We start from the raw sequence: 18,645 nt of genomic DNA on the forward strand, positions 1-18,645 counted from the left end.
AAGAACAAAGAACAATACAGCACAGGAACAGGCCCCTCGGCCCTCCAAGCCTGTGCCCACCATGGTACCTGCCTAAACTTAAACCGTATGCACTTACTGAGTCCGTATCCTTCCATTCCCACCCTATTCATATATTTGTCTAGATGCCCCTTAAATGCCACTATCGTACCTGGTCCCACTATCTCCCCAGGCAGCACGTTCCATATATTTACCACCCTCTGTGTACAAAAACTTGGCTCACACGTCTGTTCTAAACTTTTCCCCACGCACTTTTAAACCTATGTCCCCTAGTATGTGACTCTCCTACCCTAAGAAAGAGCATCTGACTATACACTCTATCCATGCCACTCATAATCTTGTAGACCTCTATCAGGTCGCCTCTCAACCTCCGTCGTTCCAGTGAGAACAGACCGAGTTTATCTAACCTCTCCTCATAGCTAATGCCCTCCATACTAGGCAACACCCCAGTAAAGCGCTGCTGTACCCTCTCCAAAGCATCCACATCCGTATGGTTGTGTGGCAGCCAGAATTGTACACAATATTCCAAATGAGGCCTACTAAGGTCCTGTACAGCTGCAACATGACTTGCATATATATTTCAGTGATTGAGACACCTTTGAGGAATCCTCTGTTGCAAAATAGTACTGTGGGATCTTTCACGTCCACCTGGGAGGGCAGACTGGTCCCTATTTGTCACATTTGGAAGATCGCACTGGATTGTCAGCCTAGATTCTCTTTGAAATGTGAGTTGGACCTATAGCTACCAACTGAACCACAGTTGGAGCTTGCATTTTGCTCAGTCACAGTATTCGGGCTCCACCACATGCAAACTGTTTTTCATCATGTAAGATTGTGTTGAGCTGTCAGGATTTGTGTCACGTACAGCAATGTGTCAAATTTGTGTATTGTGCCCCTAAGGTAAATTTACTACCTGATATGGATTGCACCATATAGATAAGGTGGGTGCCATGTTTGATCACTGGTGCGAAAGGAGTTAATTGATCACAACCAAGGAGGCAGCACTGGTGCCACATTGGACTCTTGATGCAGAGTTTGGTAAAGGAAAGAAAAAGCAAAATTACTGACACTTGATTTATTCATTGGCCCTTTCATCGGAAAGTGGATACTTTTAGGCTGTTTTATGATACATCTGATCCAGGGAATTGTCCAATTAACCTGGTATAATGTCAGACCTCCCTGTGGAAAGGCACTGTGGGGCTCCCACTAGTCCTTCAACCTGTTGGCAGGATCAACATTGCCACAACTAATTTCCGTCCAAAGTTTCGGATCACGAACATTTAAACCAGTTCTGTCAGATTTGCTCGAGTGTTCCAGCATCCGCAGTATTTTGCTCTTGTGATAGTGAGGTGGTTGGGCTTAGGAGGGTAGGCAGGGAGCCATTCCATCAGTTCCCTGGAGCCCATGCTATTTCAGAATTTTGCAGCTTTGAAAATGTCTGCTCCTATTTGGCAGGATATATTCAAATTGGACGTTAATAGTTGTAAGTTTATCCAATGATATATTCCAGTCATGAATACTGACATCAGAAATGCACAATCTCATGACTTTATGTGGTGTCCTGCGGACCAAGCGGAACGGCAGTTGTGGTTCTCCCAGGCGATTGGGGGCTCCCGTGTGGTCGGCCTCTGGGCAGGGTTGCACCCTGGCACTGATGCTATCTGGGCCCCTAGATACTGCCAAACTGGCACCCTGGCAGTGCCATCTGGGTACTGCCAGTGTGCCAGGATGGCAATGGCAAGTGGTCCAAGTGGTATTTTACCCATGCTGGGGATCAGGCCTGGGGGTGCCCTGCTCATATGATGTGGGGTGCCCAAGGACACCCCAAACAGTGAGCTGGGATGTTGGGGGGTGGGGGGGGAGGGGGGAGGGCGGGGGCGTGATCTGGGAGTCGCATCAAGGTTCAAGAGATCTGGTTGCCATTTTTAGATGATGCCCCGATCTCTTCCTACACTGACGAGCAGAGCTTCTCTGTGCATTAGGTGCAATTTGAGTGCGGTCTCAGCGGGGCATTCCCCGTTGAGGCCCAAGTGCATTTAGATAGCGGGCTAATGTAGCACCATGAACGACCCCTAATCCTGCCCAAAACCGATTTGTTTTGCGTTAGATCGCACCCATTATTTGTAGTACTTAAATACACTGATTTTTTTCTTTAATTCAAAATACACATGTCTGTTAGCAATGGTGTTGACTTGACTGACCTATTGCTGCTTCACTTTATTCAGTCATAAGAATCAAAAACAATTTCAGTGCACCAGAAGAAGCCATTTTAAATATCTCTTTCTGAAGTGCATCTGGTTGTGGAATCTCTGTGTCCTCTGTAAGAATCCTTCCTGTTTATTTCCATTGTTCCCATTTTCTTCTCTTCTTACTGTTTTTGGTCTGTGGTCCCATAATCGAATGTATCTTTTGTAAGCAGATGTCTTGAGCTGAAGCAGCCTGCTTTTCAGGACAGTTTGTTTCTTGGTTTTGTGATTTGGAGAGGAGCAAACAGACTCGGTGGAGCAAAGTGGATCTTGGGAACCAGCTTTGGAGGAAGTCGGTTCACTGGGTCAGTTGGTTGGCTGGCAACCTGTGGGTTGGCCAGGGACAGTTTTCTGCCTGGCAACAGTCAGTTATTGGTTCGTGCGTGATGCTTTCTGAGAGAGCTTGATAGAAGTGTTTTGACATTTTGGAAGGAAAAGAGAGTGACTGTCTCTCGCAGCTGAAGTAAAAGAGTTGCTTTATTGTGCTAAAACCAATTTGTACCTGGCATCCATTTGCTGTAAACTTGAAATGTCCTGAATCTACAGAGAAAATAGACAACCTTGCCAGAGAAAACCATCTGAAGCCGAGAAGGAAGAAGTACCAAAATAAAAGCTTGAACCCCAGAAAGAAATTAACCGGAAGCTATCCTAGTGTACCAAAGATCCCCTAACTTTTACTAATAGTTTCTTTCCCTCTCAACCATCCTTTCTCCTCTGTTTATTGTCTGTGCGTGTGCAGAGAGTGGGGGTAGTTAGAAAGGAGGGGGGTTGGGAAAGGAGTATTCGATAGTCAGTTACATTTTTCTGTCAGTTTCATTATAACACTGTCCATAATAAAAGGTTACTTGTGTTAAAATGACAAACCTGGTGACTGCAGTTTATTGGGCTCAGCCAAGGACTCTAGGGTATTTTAAAATAAGATCAAATTTCACTCGTGTTACAACTCTAGATCAAGTGGGGCTGGATATGGCAGCCCACTAGCACAAGATGTCGTGACAATTCTACCTCTTTGGTGAAAGACTGGCGAACACATTGCAGCAATCGTGTAAGCAGCTGCTTGCACTGTTTCTATAGGTTTCTTCTGATCCACTGCCACAATTATAGTAAGAACATTAAGAGAACACTTGTGGAAAGTCTACTCGACTCTTTTTAGTGAAGAAACTCATGAGTCAAACCCATTACTTAATCTATCTTTCTCATAGTATCTTATGTTCAGTTCAATAGGTTTCACAAATAGCATTGGTGTTTTGTACGGTTGACATTAAGTATTTAAAATTAAAGTCAATAAGAAGAATTTTGGGAAGTGGCAAGCTGAAGAATTGTGGAGAGGGAGAACCTAGAGGGAAGGACATGAAACCACTGCCATGAGCAGCAGTGCAATGAATGAGAGCCCACTGGACAAGGGGAACAGTTTCACCACACTTTTTTCTTTACTTGCATATGGAGAGAGTTTGACAATTTTATGTAGTTCATTTGAAACCCATTTTGATTTGGCGCGGGTGGGGTGTGTTGTTACAAACAAATAATAGAAGAGCAAGAATCCTACAGATTGGGAGAGTAGCAAATGTAACCACGCTGATCAAACAGGGAGGTAGAGAGAAAACCGGGAACTATAGACCAGTGAGCCAAACATCGGTAGTAGGGAAGTTGGTCAATCCATGTTCAAGGATTTCATAGCACAGCATTTGGAAAGCAGTGGTGTAATCGAGCAAATTCAGCACGGCTTTACTAAAGGAAAATCATGCTCGACAAATTTACGAAAAGATGTAGCTAGTAGAGTTGACCAGAGAGGACCGGTGGATATGGTTTATTTAGAATTTTAGAAGGCATTCAACAAGCTCTCACAAAATAGATTAATACGCATGGGCTTACAGGTAGTGTCTTGAGATGGGTAGAAAGCTGGTTAGCAGACAGGAAGCAAAAAGTTAGAATAAATGGGTCTTTTTCTAATTGTCAGGCAGTGACTAGTGGGTTACTGCAGGGATTTGTGCTAGGACCCCCAACTGCTCACATATATATTAATGATTTGGACGAGGGAACTAAATGTATTATCTCCAAATTTGCAGATGATACAAAGTTGGATGGGAGGGTGAGCTGTGAGGAGGATGCAGAGATGCTTCAGCGAGATTTGGACAGACTGAGTGAGTGGACCCATGCACGGCAGATGCATTATAATGTGGGTAAATGCGAGGTTACTTGCATCAGTAGCAAAAATAGGAAGACATTATTATTTTAATGGGTGTAAATTGAAAGAGGTGGATAGTCAGCAAGACCTTGGTGTCCTTGTGCATTAGTCGTTGAAAGTAAGCATGCAGGTACAGCAGGCAGTAAAGAAGGCAAATGGTATGTTGACCTTCATCGTGAGAGGATTTGAGTATAGGAATAGAGATGTTTACTGCAATTGCATATGGCATTGATGAGGCCACACCTGGAGTGTTGTGTACAGTTTTGGTATCCTTGTCTGAGGAAGGATGGTCTTGCTATGGAGGTAATGCAGCGAAGGCTGATTCCTGGGATGGAGAGACTAGGTTAGGATTCTATCCATTGGAGTTTCGAAAAGTGAGAGAGGATCTCATAGAAACTTACAAAATTCTAACCGGATTAGACAGGGTAGATTCAGAAAGAATGTTATCAACTGTTCCTGATGGTGGGGGAATCCATAACTAGGGGTCATAGTTTGAGGATAAGGGGTAAACCTTTCACGACTGAGGTGAGGAGAATTTTCTTGACCCAGAGAGTGGTGTATCTGTGGAATATAGGCCGGGATTCTCCGGTATCCGGCAGGGTGGGCCGTAACGGCGCCAAGGAGTGGCATGAACCACTCCGGCGTCGGGCCGCCCGGAAAGCCGAAAAGTGCGGAATCCTAGGCCGGCACTAGAGTGGTTGGCACCTCACCAACCGGTGGCGGAGGGCCTCCGCTGACTGGCGTGAGTTGGCGCATGCGCAGGAGCGCCAGCGTGTTCTAGCGCATGCGCAGAACCGCTGGCATGTTTCCTGCGCATGCGCAGGGGATTTCTTCTCTGCGCCGGCCATGGCGGAGCTTTACACAGGCTGGCGCAGAGGAAAAGAGTGCCCCCACGGCACAGGCCCGCCCGCAGATCGGTGGGCCCCAATCGCGGGCCAGGCCACCGTGGGGGCCCCACCCATGGGCCGGATCCTCCCCGCGCCCCCCCCGAGGACCCTGCTAACTGCCCCCAGAGCCAGGTCCCGCCGGTACGGACCTGATCTAATCCATGCTGGCGGGACTGGCCGAAAACGGGCAGCCGCTAGACCCAACTGGGGCCGGAGAATTGCCAGGGGGGCCACTGCCAACGGCCCCCAACCGGCGCGATCCCCGCCCCCGCCAAAAAACTGGCGCCGGAGAATTCGGCAGCCGGCCATCGGAGCGGCGGGGCGGGTTTCATGCCGCCCCCTGGCGATTCTCCGACCCGGCAGATGGTCGGAGAATCCCGCCCCTAGTTCTTGGGGCTAAAGGTATCAAGGGATATGGGGGGGAAGGCAGAATCAGAGATTTTAACTTGATGATCGTAATGAATGGCAGAGCAGACTTAAAGGGCCAAATGCTCTCCTCCTGCTTCTATGTTTCTAAATGGATCCCTCTTTTTTTTTAAATGGACTATTCTTTTTGTAGTTAGTGCAGTAATGGGAAAACTTTTTCATTGTAAATTTCCTCATTGCGTAAACAAAGATTATCCTCTTCTTCCCTCTAGCTATGTGCCAGTTACTATGAATCAATCAACCAAATTTGGCATTACTGATGGCATTGCTCTTTTCCCATAGGCTGACTGCACAGAGGAGCATGGAAGATGAGGAGGAAATAGCCCGCGAGCGACGCCGTCGAGCACGTGAGGAGAAACGCGATGATCAGGATGACAATGGCTCCTTCACGAGCAGCACATCATCCACACCAGTATTTGAAACCCTCACGGCAACCGAGGAAAACCAGTAGGTCCTTGAATATTTACAGTTTAAAATGTTTCTCAAAGAACTGAACACCCAGCAATTACTGTGTGAGATACAGATAAAGATGTATGCGGGTACTGTTACGATTTAGCAGCTGGTGATCTTATTAATGTTTTTTCATGTTGCTGTAATTCGTTCACGTTGGGGAAGTTGAAAGGTGAAACAATTCTGTACATCTTTGTCCCAAGTTCCACATTTACTGGCCCAGGTAATTTTTCCTTGACAAGTCAGAGGACACCTGCCTTTGGCTCACCCACTTCAAAAACAAGCTGGTTTATAGCTAAACCCATCTCCAGGATGCTGAAATATATGACCAGGATGTGTGTTTTCAATTTAATTCCTGTGTTTTCAAACAGGAGGGGAAAAGGGCATTTTATCCTAATGGTGGGAACTCCTAACCCATTAGCGCCATGGACATGAGAAGTTCACTTTAATAGCAAAATATATATTAATTTAAGTAGTGGAGGAAATTTTGTAGTTCCAAGTTCCCTATCAAAGAGCCCCACATGATGCATGTATTCAGGTAACTTGGAGGTTAGTAGATGGGATTTCCAAAATCCTTGACTAAATGATCCCACCATGACATCTTGAATTTAAATTAAATTAATTAAATATAGTTGGAATAAAAGTCTGGAGGGGGTTCCCTAGGTTGCCGGGATACACCCTGCTGGAGCGACCGCTCCTTCCGGATGTGGAAGGGGAGGGAAGAATTGGGGACATATACAAGTGGCTGGGGGAGCAGCGAGGCGAGCGGGTGGTGAAGATCAAGGAGAAATGGGAAGCGGAGTTGGGAGGGGAGATCAATTGGGGAGTATGGAGTGAGGCATTGCGAAGGGTAAACGGGACCTCCTCTTGTGCAAGTTTAAGGTGGTGCACAGGGTGCATATGATTCGGGTGAGAATCAGTGGGTTCTTTCAAGGGGTAGCAGATGAGTGTGAGAGGTGTGGGCGGGGGCCAGCGAATCATGCGCACATGTTTAATTGGGAAGATTCTGGGCAGGCGTGTTCGCGGTCTTAGCCAGGATAGTGGAGGAAGAGGTGGACCCGGACCCTTTGGTGGCGATATTTGGGGTTTCAGAGAAGCCGGAGCTCATGGAGAGGAGGAAGGCCGATGTCTTAGCCTTCACCTCTCTGATTGCATGGTGGCGAATTTTGCTGGAGTGGCGGTCAGCATCGCCACCGGGGGCAACAGCTTGGTTGGGTGACCTGTCCAACTTCCTGCGATTAGAGAAGATAAAGTATGAGTTCAGGGGCTTTTCAGGGGGACTTGAGGAAAGGTGGGGGATGTTGTGGCCATGTTTGAGGGGCTGTTTGTTACGAGGGTGGGGGTGGGAGGGTGAAAAATGGGAAAAATCTGTACAGACTGTATAGTTGATTGCTGGGAAGTATATTTCCCGGGGTGTTTATTTGCTGTAACCTGCTTTGATACATGTTTGTAATAAAATAAATTTAAAAATAATATATAGCTGGAATTTAAAAAAACTAATATCAGTAATGGTGAGGATGAACTGCAAAATTGTTGTCTAATAGCCATCTGGTTTACAAATGTCCTTGTTAGAAAAGGGAATCTGCCATCCTTACTCAGTCTGGGTAATATGTGACTCCAGAATGAAAGCAAATGTGGCTGACTATTAACTACCCTCTGAAGTGCAAATCACTCAATTGTGTTTAAGAAGAGAGCTCATCATCATCTTCTCCAATGGCAATTAGGGATGGGCAATAAATGCTGGCCTTGCCTGCGAAGGAATATAATTTTGTAAAAATGCTAGGGTTAATAGTCATGAACATGGGGAGCAGGATTTGATATGTGCTCCCAGCATACAGAGGTCTACACTTGGAAACAGTGCACGGAATTCTCCCATCTCGCTCGTGGTCAGTTTGGTGGTTGGCGGGAGCCGAAAATCTAGCTGGAACCAAAAAGTCAGAAACCCGCCGGCATAAAATCACATTGTAATTCTCCCAATGGTGGGTTGGTCTTCTTGCTGGCTGGTGGCATGGATGCCATTTTCATCTTATGAATGTCCATTAAAATAGCTTCCTAAAGTACCATGTTACAGTCCTGATAACCAGGGAATTGGGACAGAAAGACTATCCAAATCTGGAGTTCAGTGAACAAACACCAAGGTATTGTTCAGGAGAATTCAAGGAAGAGTAAACAAAGTGTTAAAGAGACAACATAGTAACCAGATTCATAGTGGGACCACAGCCTTCAAAGGTAAGGCAGATATTCAATGTCCTTTTAACACAGTCTGGGGAATTGAGAGTTAAATCAATGTGAGCACAGCAGTCAAGTCCAAGAAATCCTGGGTGGGATTCTCCCATCCCACGGCAGAGTGTCCCGCCGTCGTAAACGCTGTCGCGTTTTACGACTGCATGAACGGGCCACTGCCAGGAGTAATTCTGGCCCCTACAGGGGGCCAGCATGGCACTGGAGCGGTTCACGCCGCTCCAGCTGCTAATCCCGGCGTGAATTGGGCCTCGCGGGATCCGCGCATGTGCAGTGACGCTGGCGCCAACGCGCGCATGCACAGGGGCCTCCTTAAACGTGCCGGCCCCAATGCAACATGGCGCAGGAGTACAGGGGCCTGAGGCATAGGAAAAGAGGCCATGGGACAGAGAGGCCGGTCTGCTGATCGGTGGGCCCCGATCGTGTGCCAGGCCACATCAAAGGCCCGCCCCGGGGTCGGAGCCCTCCTCCATAGCCCCCCCCCCATCCCCCCCCCACAGGCCACCACCCGACCCTTGCATGCAGAGTACCCGCCGGCTGCGAGCAGGTGTGGAAGGCGCCAGCGGGACTCAGCGTTTTAACTGCGGCCGCTCGGCCCATCCCAGGCCAAGAATCGGCGGTCCGGCTGCATAGAGCGGCCTGCGACCAGCGCCGTGCCAAACACGCCGCCGCCAATGGCGCTGATACGCCGCTCTGCGGAGAATCGCATGCCGGCGTCAGGGCGGCGTGGCCCGGTCGAGGGGATTCTCCAGCCTGGCCCCGGACTGAGAGAATCCCGCCCCCTAAACTGGTTGGTATGAACTCCTTGAATGGATTCGCAGTTAACGTGCTATAAAAAAAACTTTGGGATGCTTTGTTTCAAAAGTGTCATTTGGAAAACCTGGACTGGATTTCAGAATGCAAACCACCAAGGGAAAGCATAATTATGAGAGAATTTAAAGCGTGTATTTGAGAGTGGAGTCATCTGGGAGATTCTGAGGAGATAACCACAGACATTAACTTGGGTTCAGAGCAGATTATGTAATTGTGTGCTTAATAGGGAAGTTTTGTGTTCATTACACTATTGTAGATTTGAGATGTACTTTGTAATCCATATTCATCTTTAAATCTGTGTGTATTTGTGAAGATAAGAGGGGTAGAGGAGTATTGTATTATAATCCAATTTTTCATGTTTAATAAATGTTTTTTCTTGTTGTTTGAAACTAATTAGTGGTCCTGTGATTCTGTTCCTCCACATTTTATTTAAAAAGTAAAAATGTGGTCTTTTGAGCCAGGGTTCCATTCTGGGATCTTCCTGTCCAGGTATAGCATCAACTGGGTTCATAACAAATGCTGTTAAAGTTTTTAAGTAATAGTCTACAATTTAAGGAAGCAATATTGCCCCAACCTTTACCTGGTCAGAACTAGCCCTGGTGAGATACGCATTGAAGCTTCCATTATACTATCTTTTCCAGCTGACCTCAAATTAACACCACTTTAGTGTATCAATCATTTTTTTTCTAGTTTTCTCCACCTACCATCCTTGTTAGCTTGCTGACTGAGTTCACTGACTTCTCAATTTTATATTAATGTCTTGTACACACTAGAAGGTATATAAATTAATTAGAAAAGATAAATCTGGAACACTCGGTTAAATTAAACCATGACAATAGGACTAGGAGATGAATTTTCTCTTCGGCTCGGTCTGTTATCTTGTGGAGTGGATTGCCACTCTGCAATGGGGAGCTGACTTACCCTGCTCCACTTGCCAAACTGCTGCGCTGGAGAAGAAAACCTCCAAGAGACCCGGTTTGATCTCCGTGGGGCTTGTGGAATCTGGGGCGGGATTCTCCGACCCCCCGCCGGGTCGGAGAATCGGCAGAGGTCGGCGTGAATCCCGCCCCCGCCGTCCTCCGAATTCTCTGGTCCCCAAAAATCGCCCCGGCGTGAATCACGCCGCCCGCCTCGGAGAATGGTGGGGACCTGTGCGACTCAATGAGCCTCGGGGCTGCCCGAACTCTCCGGCCCACGATGGGCCGAAGTCCCGTCCGTTTTTTGCCAGTCCCGCCGGCGTAAATTGGAGTAGGTCCTTACCGGCGGGACCTGGCGATGCGAGCGGCCTCCGGGGTTCTAGCGGGGAGGGGGTGCGGGGGGGATCTGGCCCCGGGAGGTGCCCCCACGGTGGCCTGGCCTGCCATCGGGGCCCACCGATCCACGGGCGAGCCTGTGCAGTGGGGACACTCTGTTCCTCCGCATCGGCCGCTGTGGTCCTCCGCGATGGCCGATGTGGAGACGAACCCTTCCGCGCATGCGCAAAGATGACGCCAGCAGACGCTAGCACTCCCGCGCATGCGCCAACTCACGCCGGCTGGCAGAGGCCCTTCGCCGCCGGTTGGCGTGGCACCAAGCCCCTTCCCCGCCAGCCGGCGGGGCGCAAACCACTCCGGGGTGGGCCTAGCCCAATCCTCTCACTGTATGAAATCCAGGTGTTTTAGTATGCTAGCATCATTGGATTTCAGTCAGAACCATCCTTGCTTTTATTATTTTTATAGTAAATATTGCCCTTGTTACCTGGTCTGGCCTTTGTGTGACTCCAGGGCTAAAGCAGAGTCATTGATTCTGAAATGGTTGAGCAAGCTACTCAGTTGAAGGGCAATTAATGCTGGCCCAACTAGCTCTCCACATCCCATGAATGAATTTTTAAAAACCTTCAGACAATTTAAACATCTCTGATTTCTGTTGGAGAAGGTGTTTTGAAGTGCTTCCTCCTATATTAGCGAGAGTAATTCTACTAATAACCCCACAGCAATCCCGAGATAGGATGAACTCAAGGGTCAGTCTAATTTGCGTATGCGGAGGGGGAGGGGATGTCGCTGGCACTCATACCTGCGGGGCTACCATATTAGCTCCAGTTCAAAGGGCACAGGCGTACGTGGCTTCAGCCTTTTGAAAAGAGTCTTTGTCCAGTTTTTTAAATGTTAGAAATTTAGCCATGAGGATATATATAATAAGTCAGCAAACGTACAAGATCTTCATTACTAAGTCAAGTGCAATGCAGGTAAGCAGAAAATAGGCAGCCACTACAATTTCTGCTTCAGCAGAGTATTCAATGTGCCCATTTAAAAGAATGGTGCCTCAGTGCACTGCAATCGCCTACATGAAGGAATTGTCATCAAACCCACTAATTGCCAACGTGGTATCAATGCACGTTCTTGCATCCTTCTGTCCCCTGTCTACACTTCCTCTATTACCATCATTGTCGATACTTTGCTGTGCTGCTACTTCCTCCTATATGGTCAAAACAAAATTCTAGTATAAGGTGTGGCATCTCGTTGAATAATATTGAATGCAAGTATGTTTAATTCAGATTTTCACATGAAAAGTTTCTCCTTTTTGTGAGGTAAAGAGAGAAGAAAGAAGCCAGGGCAGGAGTCTCCGGCCTCCCAGCAATGTGTTTCTCGGCAGTGGGTGGTGGCGTGCCATTCACTGATGGCGGGATTCTCTGCTCTCGCCACTGTCTATGGGAATTCCCATTGAAGCAACCCCATGGTACTGGGAAATCCAGATGGGGTACATAGCCGGCGGGACTAGAATACCTAATTTAAGGAGACATTTTAGCCAGAACCAGAGGAAGTTTCAATGCTTTTGGTCATGGCATCATTCACGTCCACCTTAGCTCGCACCCTTTCCATACGAAAACAAAGGGCGGGATTCTCTGAACCTGAGGCTAGGTGTTGACGCCGTTGTAAACGCTGCTGCGTTTCACAACGGCGTCAACAGGCCCCCAGGAGCAGTGATTCCGAGCCCCTCAGTAGGCCAGCACGGCACTGGAGCGACCCACACCGCTCCAGCTTCTGATACCGGCGCCAAATGGGCACCGCGGCTCTGTGCATGTGCGCTGCGACCGGCGTGAATGCGTGCATGCGCACTGCGACCTGTGCGATTGCGCGCATGCGCGGTGGCTTCCTTCTCCACGCCGGCCCCGACGTAACATGGCGTAGGGCTACTGGGGACGGCGCGGAGCAGAAGAGGCCCCCAGCCCGAGAGGCTGGCCTGCCGATCGGTAGGCCCCGATCGCGTGCTTGGCCACAGCGTAGCCCCCCCCCCCCCGGGTCGGAAACCCCCCCCCCCACCAGGCCGGGGGCCCTGCCGGGTAAGACAACACGTGGACGGCACCAGCGGAACTCGGATTTTTCTTGCAGCCACTCGGCCCATCCCGGGCGGAGTATCGCCAAGGGGGCCGCATAGAGCGACCCCCAACCGGCGCCGCGCCGATCGTGCTGGCGCCAATGGCGCCGATTCTCCGCTTTCCGGAGAATCGGTGGACCGGCGTCGGGGCATCGTCGCGCAATTCGCGCTCGGCCCGGCGTGGGCTGAGAGAATGTCTGTCGAGACTATAGGCGCAATTCTCCCAAAAGATTTGTGGCAGGTTTTTCAGGGAGTTTCTCATCGGCTCTGCTGGCGCGTTCCATACCGCTCTTCAATGACACTTTGTCACTTTTTGTGCCCTGGGTAGTTAGCCCACACTTAGATTTTTGTTAGCACTGGGGAGCAGAACTCTGAGATTGGGCCACCATTTTGAAAGGATACCCCGAACTCCAAGTGCGGTTCTGGATCTCCCACACCCCCCACCCATGGGCAATGTCACCCCTCACATTCCCGCAAGTGAGGACACCACGCTATGAGGTCCCTGGGGGTACCCCCTCTTCAGGCCTCCCCAAGCCCCCTTACAGCATCCCCTCCCTTCCACGACCCACACCCATCACCCCTCCAACCTCCCAGAGGCCCTACTTACCTGTTCTGCACTCTCCCACCATTCAAACCCACCCTGCACCCTCATTTTATGAGCTTGTCCCCCCCCCCCTACCGCCTGGACCATGGCAGTGCCAAGGTGTTAGCTGAGCCAGTGCCAAGGTGCCCGTATTCCAGAGGGAGATACAGGAAGCCACCCTGCACTTACCCTGGTAACCTGGGGATGGCCCAGGAAACCCCCCCCTCCGGGAGACTCCACCCCCCCCCCCCCCCCCAAAGGGTGAACAAGGTGCTGTTCCGCCTGGTCCACAATCGGCGCCCGGCTGCAGCCTCCCTGGGGAGTTGGGAGCATTAAGAGAGGCCAGTGGATCTCACATACGTAGGTCGTAAGTAGGTTAATGACCTATGTCCGGGAGTGCTGTTTGGTCCTGCCCATTTGGGGCGGTGTTTCGGCTCCGTGAAGTCCGCAAGGCGCGGAGGTTGTCTGGAGGCTCGCTGGAAGCCTCTTCCGGCATTCTCCTGCCCCGTTGTGCTCAAGCGAGAGCACAACGTGGCCGGAGAATCACGCCCTATATACTCAAAGTTATCGTGGAAATGGATTGACAATTTCTCTGACCCAGAAGTGAGACTATGAACAAGTGAGTCAAGCTAGCACACAGAACAAACTGTGCCTTGAACAGCAGCAGTTTCGGACAAGAATTGGAATTTCTTTAAAATAAATCCAATAAATTGCCAGTCACGTTGTAAATTTCCGGTGCCCTCTTTTGAATTCTGCAGATATTTAATGCAAGATAATTGTGTCTGAAATATTTTTGTTCATCCAGTGGGGGGAAAAAAGGGAGTGTTCATTCTCTAGCCAGTGGTGCTAATGGCCTGATTTGAGACTAACTGCAAGTACCAAATATTTAGGGCAGAGTCCTGTATATTGAATTGTAGAATTTTTAGATAACGAAAGGAGGCCATCTGACCCATCATTGTACCCATTCTCTGATCACCAGCTGGCACTTTCCACCTGCGGTGGGCAGATTTTCATTGGTCTCTGGTGAGATCTTGCGGTCCCAATGAGTTCTTATGGCATTTTGTATGGCTCATCCATCCAGCCACTGGGGAAACCATAGCAAGGGTCAGCTTCGGCAGGACCGGAAGACAGTAAAAGGGGAAGGGCTGGAAGATCCTGGGCGGGATTCTCTCAGTCCGGGGCCTGGCCGGAGAATCCCCGCGACCAGCCCGAATCGCGCCACGCTGGCACACGATTCTCCTTAGAGTGGAGAATCGGCGCCGGCATGGTTGGCGTGGCACCGGTAACGCAGCCCCCCCCCCGCCGATTCTCGGCCCGGGATGGGGGCCCACCAATCGGCGGGCTGGCCTCTCTGGCTGAGGGCCTCCTTTCTTCTGCGCCGGCCCCTGTAGCCCTGCGCCATGTTGCGTTGGGGTCAGCGCGTTGAAGGGAGCCACTGCGCGTGTGCGCATTGCGCCGGTGCCACTGCGCATGCGCGGATCCCACAGCGCCCAGTTGATGCCAGGATCAGCAGCTGGAGCGGCGTGAACCGCTCCAGTGCCATGCTGGCCCCCTGTAGGAAACGCGACGGCATTTCCGACAGCGTCAACAGTTAGCCTCAGGATCACAGAATCCCGCCCCCTATCCTATTTCTAAACTTTAGGTTTTCATGCCTTATTAAAGACTCTCTTAACCTACTCTGCCATTTGCCATGATTTGTCCACTTATACCCACCCTCGGGTCCCTCTTTAGAATTTATATTTTACTTTATATTGTTCCTCATCCCAAAATGAATCACTTCACACTTCTTTGCATTAATGCTGCAGCTGTCCTGCAATAATGCTGCTGCTATCGCTTCTATTCCACGGGCTTTAGCTTTGCTGACAAGCCTGTCATGCCATGTCCTTTTCTTTATTAACTGCAAGTCCATGTATACCATATCAATCGCATTACCCTCTCTCTCGCTGTTACCGCCTCAAAAAATTCCAGTCAGTTAAGCATAATTTGTCCTCAAGAAATGTGTGTGCTGAGCTGTTGCCGAAGCTGGTGCGAGATTGAATTCTGGTGGGTTGAGGGTGGACTGAGAAAGAGAGTTGGCTTGTTTTACTGTTTCTGAATTTGTCTTTTCTTTTCAAAAATTATTTTTTTTCAATTTCTCTGTTGAAGTTGGTTGTCCATGGACACTGGTGTCTCACCAACAAGATTCATGTATGTGTAGGCAAACCATTTGACTGGGGAGTTTGACGTGAAGGATGACTCCAGTCTTCCTCCAACACATATACACAGACACAGTGCATTCGGGCTGAACTTTCCTTTTCTGCTCAAGGAAGCTGAGGCCACAATTAAGGTTATTCTGGAGTAGACTCAGCACAAATGAGAAACTAGAGGAATTATATCTGGCAACTTATCAGTTTTTGTGTGACTCATCTACTTGCTGAGTTATTGGGAAAGTGGGTGAATATCTCGATCCTGTTGGCGTCCTTTACTCTGTAGCTTGGTGTTTTATATGTAGCTTTCTAATTAAATTCAATCCTTCAACCCCAATTGAGTCGCAGCTGCTGAAAGTATGGAAGGTTTATAGTCATGTTACAGGAAGGGAGGAATGTTTTGGGGGATTTTTGTTGGATGAAAATTCCTGTTAATCAGGCTGCTTGTTGGCATTTGGTGTATAAAAATATTTCCCTTGAGGAAATGTTTAAGAATTTCTATTATTCCAACACTTCTCGATGCCAAATGCCATTACTTGCGAAGACTTTTTCTATATGGGTGGCTCCACACTGAGTTCAGAGAATTGCTGGTGTTACAGTCCACAATGTGCTAAGGTTAACCATTTCTTTTTGGCCTCCTTTATGTATTGGTATCTTTACTGAGGTTGCCGCATTATTAGTGAAGGGTAACTGCTTGTAAGCTATTGTTTTGGTCAAAATTGAGGAGTAGAATGGGCATCCTTGATAACTCATGGAGCAGGAAGTAATGTAGGACTGAGTTTGCTAAGGAATGGCAATTGCAACACTGCCCCTATTATTTATTTTTACACCGCCAGAGCTCTTCATTTCTCACTCTGACTTCTGGGGTGGGATTCTCCCCGACCCAGCGGGGCGTGGGGTCGCGGCGCGATGGAATGGCGTGAACCACTCCGGCGTCGGGCCGCCCTAAAGGTGCGGATTTCTCCGCACCTTTAGGGGTCACGCCCTCACCTTTAGGGGCTAGGCCCATGCCGGAGTGGTTGCCGTCCCGCCGGCTGGCGTGGAAGGCCTTTGGCGCCACGCCAGCCAGGGACGACGGGACTCCGCCGGCGGAAGTCCGCGCATGTGCGGGAGCGTCAGCGGCTGCTGATGTCATCCCCGCACATGCGCAGAGGGAAGTCACCTCCGTGTTGGCCATCGCGGAGACCTACACGGCCGATGCGGAGGGGAAAGAGTGCCCCCACGGCACATGCCCGCCCGCGGATCAGTGGGCCCTGATCGCGGGCCAGGTCACCGTGGGGGCACCCCCCAGGGCCAGATCGCCCCGCCCCCCCCCCCAGGACCCCGGAGCCCGCTCGCGCCGCCTGGTCCCGCCGGTAAGGGAGGTGGTTTAATTCACGCCGGCGGGACCAGCATTACAGCAGCGGGACTTCGGCCCATCGTGGGCCGGAGAATAGCCGGGGGGGGGGGGTCCTGGTGGGGGCCCGGGGGGGGGGGGGGGGGGGCGGTGTGCCGCGATTCCCGCCGGCGGGATTCACGCGGGGGGTCGGAGAATCCCGCCCCATCAGAAACGTGAAGCGCACCTGTTCTTGGAGTCCTTCTCTATAGGGCACGATCTCATTGGGGGAACCAAATCACACCCCTTTTCATGGCGGTAGCTGTCGTATTTTGGTAACTCATTATTTACTAACACACTGAAAAACGTTGGGACATTTCAATAGCTTTTCACTATGTGAGAGTGAGGTCGAGTGGTGAAGTAGGGCGGGAGTATGTTGGAGAATTGTGGGAGGTCAGAGGATAAGGAAGTGGGAGTTGGGGAGCTCAGTGAGTGTTTGGACCACTAGCGTTGGGGTTCTCTTTGTTTCTCGTTTTGTTTGTTTCTTTTCAGAGCAATTGCTCGAGGATGGCTGGTTTGGGGAAGTGGTGTTGATGGGCGGCGGGTGGGGGGGGGGGGGGGCGGGTGTGTCAGAGAGAACAATAGGTGGGAGACTTGTTGGCGCCGGAGTCGAGAGTCACCAGGCTAGCTGAGTGAGCTGGTCTATGGAAGCCAGGTGGGGTGGGGTGTATTTAATTAGTTTATGGCAGGGGTTAGGTTACAGTAAATAGGTTACAGGGTGTTGTTGCTAGGGGGTGGAGGGGGGTAGTTGTTCTGCTGACAAGGGAGGAACTTAGGTGCATGACCATGGAGGAGGTCGGAGGTGGGGGCTGCCAGGAGGCGAGCCAGGGGAAGCACAACACAGGGGCTGGGGGCGGCCCCAAGAAAGGGGATAGCTGATCAGCGGGGGGTGGGGTGGGGGGGGGGGGGCACGGTGCCCCTCAACCAGGCTGATCACCTGGAATGTTAAGAGGGTTAAACGGGCCAGTAAAGAGGGCACGTGTGTTTGTGCATCTGAGGGCACTGAAGCGGACGTGATAATGCTTCAGGAGACTCATCTGAAAGTGGCTGACCAGGTCAGATTGAGTAAGGGCTGGATTAGCCTGGTCTTCCACTCGGGGCTGGACACTAAAACCAGGGGGGTCGCTATTTTGGTCAATAAACGGGTGCAATTCGAGGTGGGCAGCACCTCGGATGGGGGAGGCAGATTTGTCATGGTGAGTGGCAAGCTTGAGGGGATGAGGGTAGTCTTGGTCAATGTCTCTGCCCCAAATTGGGATGATGTGGAGTTTATCAAGAGACTGCTGGGGAACATACCTGACCTGGACTCGCACAGGCTGATTATGGGAGGGGATTTTAACACAGTCCTTGACCCCGGCCTGGACCGGTCGTGTTCAAGAACGGGTAAGATGCAGGCAATGGCGTAAGAACTAAGGGGGTTCATGGAGCAAATGGGGGGGGGCTGATCCATGGAGGGCTAGTCGGCCGACGGGGAGGGAGTTTTCGTTCTACTCACATGTCCATAAGGTATATTCCCGAATTGATTTTTTTCATCATGAGCAGGGATTTGCTGGCGGGGGTGATGGGCGTAGAATATTCGGCGACCGCTATTTCGGATGATGCCCCGCACTGGGTTGATCTGCAGGTCTGCAAGGAACGATATCAGCGCCCTCAATGGAGGCTGGAGGTCGGTTTGTTGGCAGATGAGGTGGTGTGTGAGAGGGTGAGGAAATGTATGCAAAACTATCTGCAGGTCAATGACACAGGTCAGCGGCGGTGCTCTGGGAAGCGCTGAAGGCGGCGGTGACAGGGGAGCTGATTTTGATCAGAGCACATAGGGACAGGACGGACAGGGCAGAAATGGACCGACTGGTAAGGGAGATCATACAGACAGACAGGAGA

At 50.2% G+C, this 18,645-nt stretch overlaps 1 protein-coding gene across 4 annotated transcripts in view; it reads left to right on the top strand.

Moving 5' to 3' along the window:
• The window catches only part of lsp1a (lymphocyte specific protein 1 a), a 531,727-nt gene that overhangs the window by 328,295 nt on the left and 184,787 nt on the right, over positions 1-18,645 (top strand). For 2 of the 4 annotated variants that reach the window (XM_072466314.1, XM_072466315.1), the window contains exon 2: positions 6,045-6,209. In XM_072466314.1, the coding sequence (XP_072322415.1) occupies positions 6,045-6,209 (165 nt within the window). Of the gene's footprint in view, positions 1-4,330; positions 4,441-6,044; positions 6,210-18,645 lie in introns of all 4 variants that reach the window. The other 2 variants (XM_072466316.1, XM_072466317.1) reach the window with 2 other exon arrangements.

The sequence above is a fragment of the Scyliorhinus torazame genome, chromosome 10 (genome assembly GCF_047496885.1).
Source record: "Scyliorhinus torazame isolate Kashiwa2021f chromosome 10, sScyTor2.1, whole genome shotgun sequence".
Lineage (NCBI taxonomy): Eukaryota > Metazoa > Chordata > Chondrichthyes > Carcharhiniformes > Scyliorhinidae > Scyliorhinus > Scyliorhinus torazame.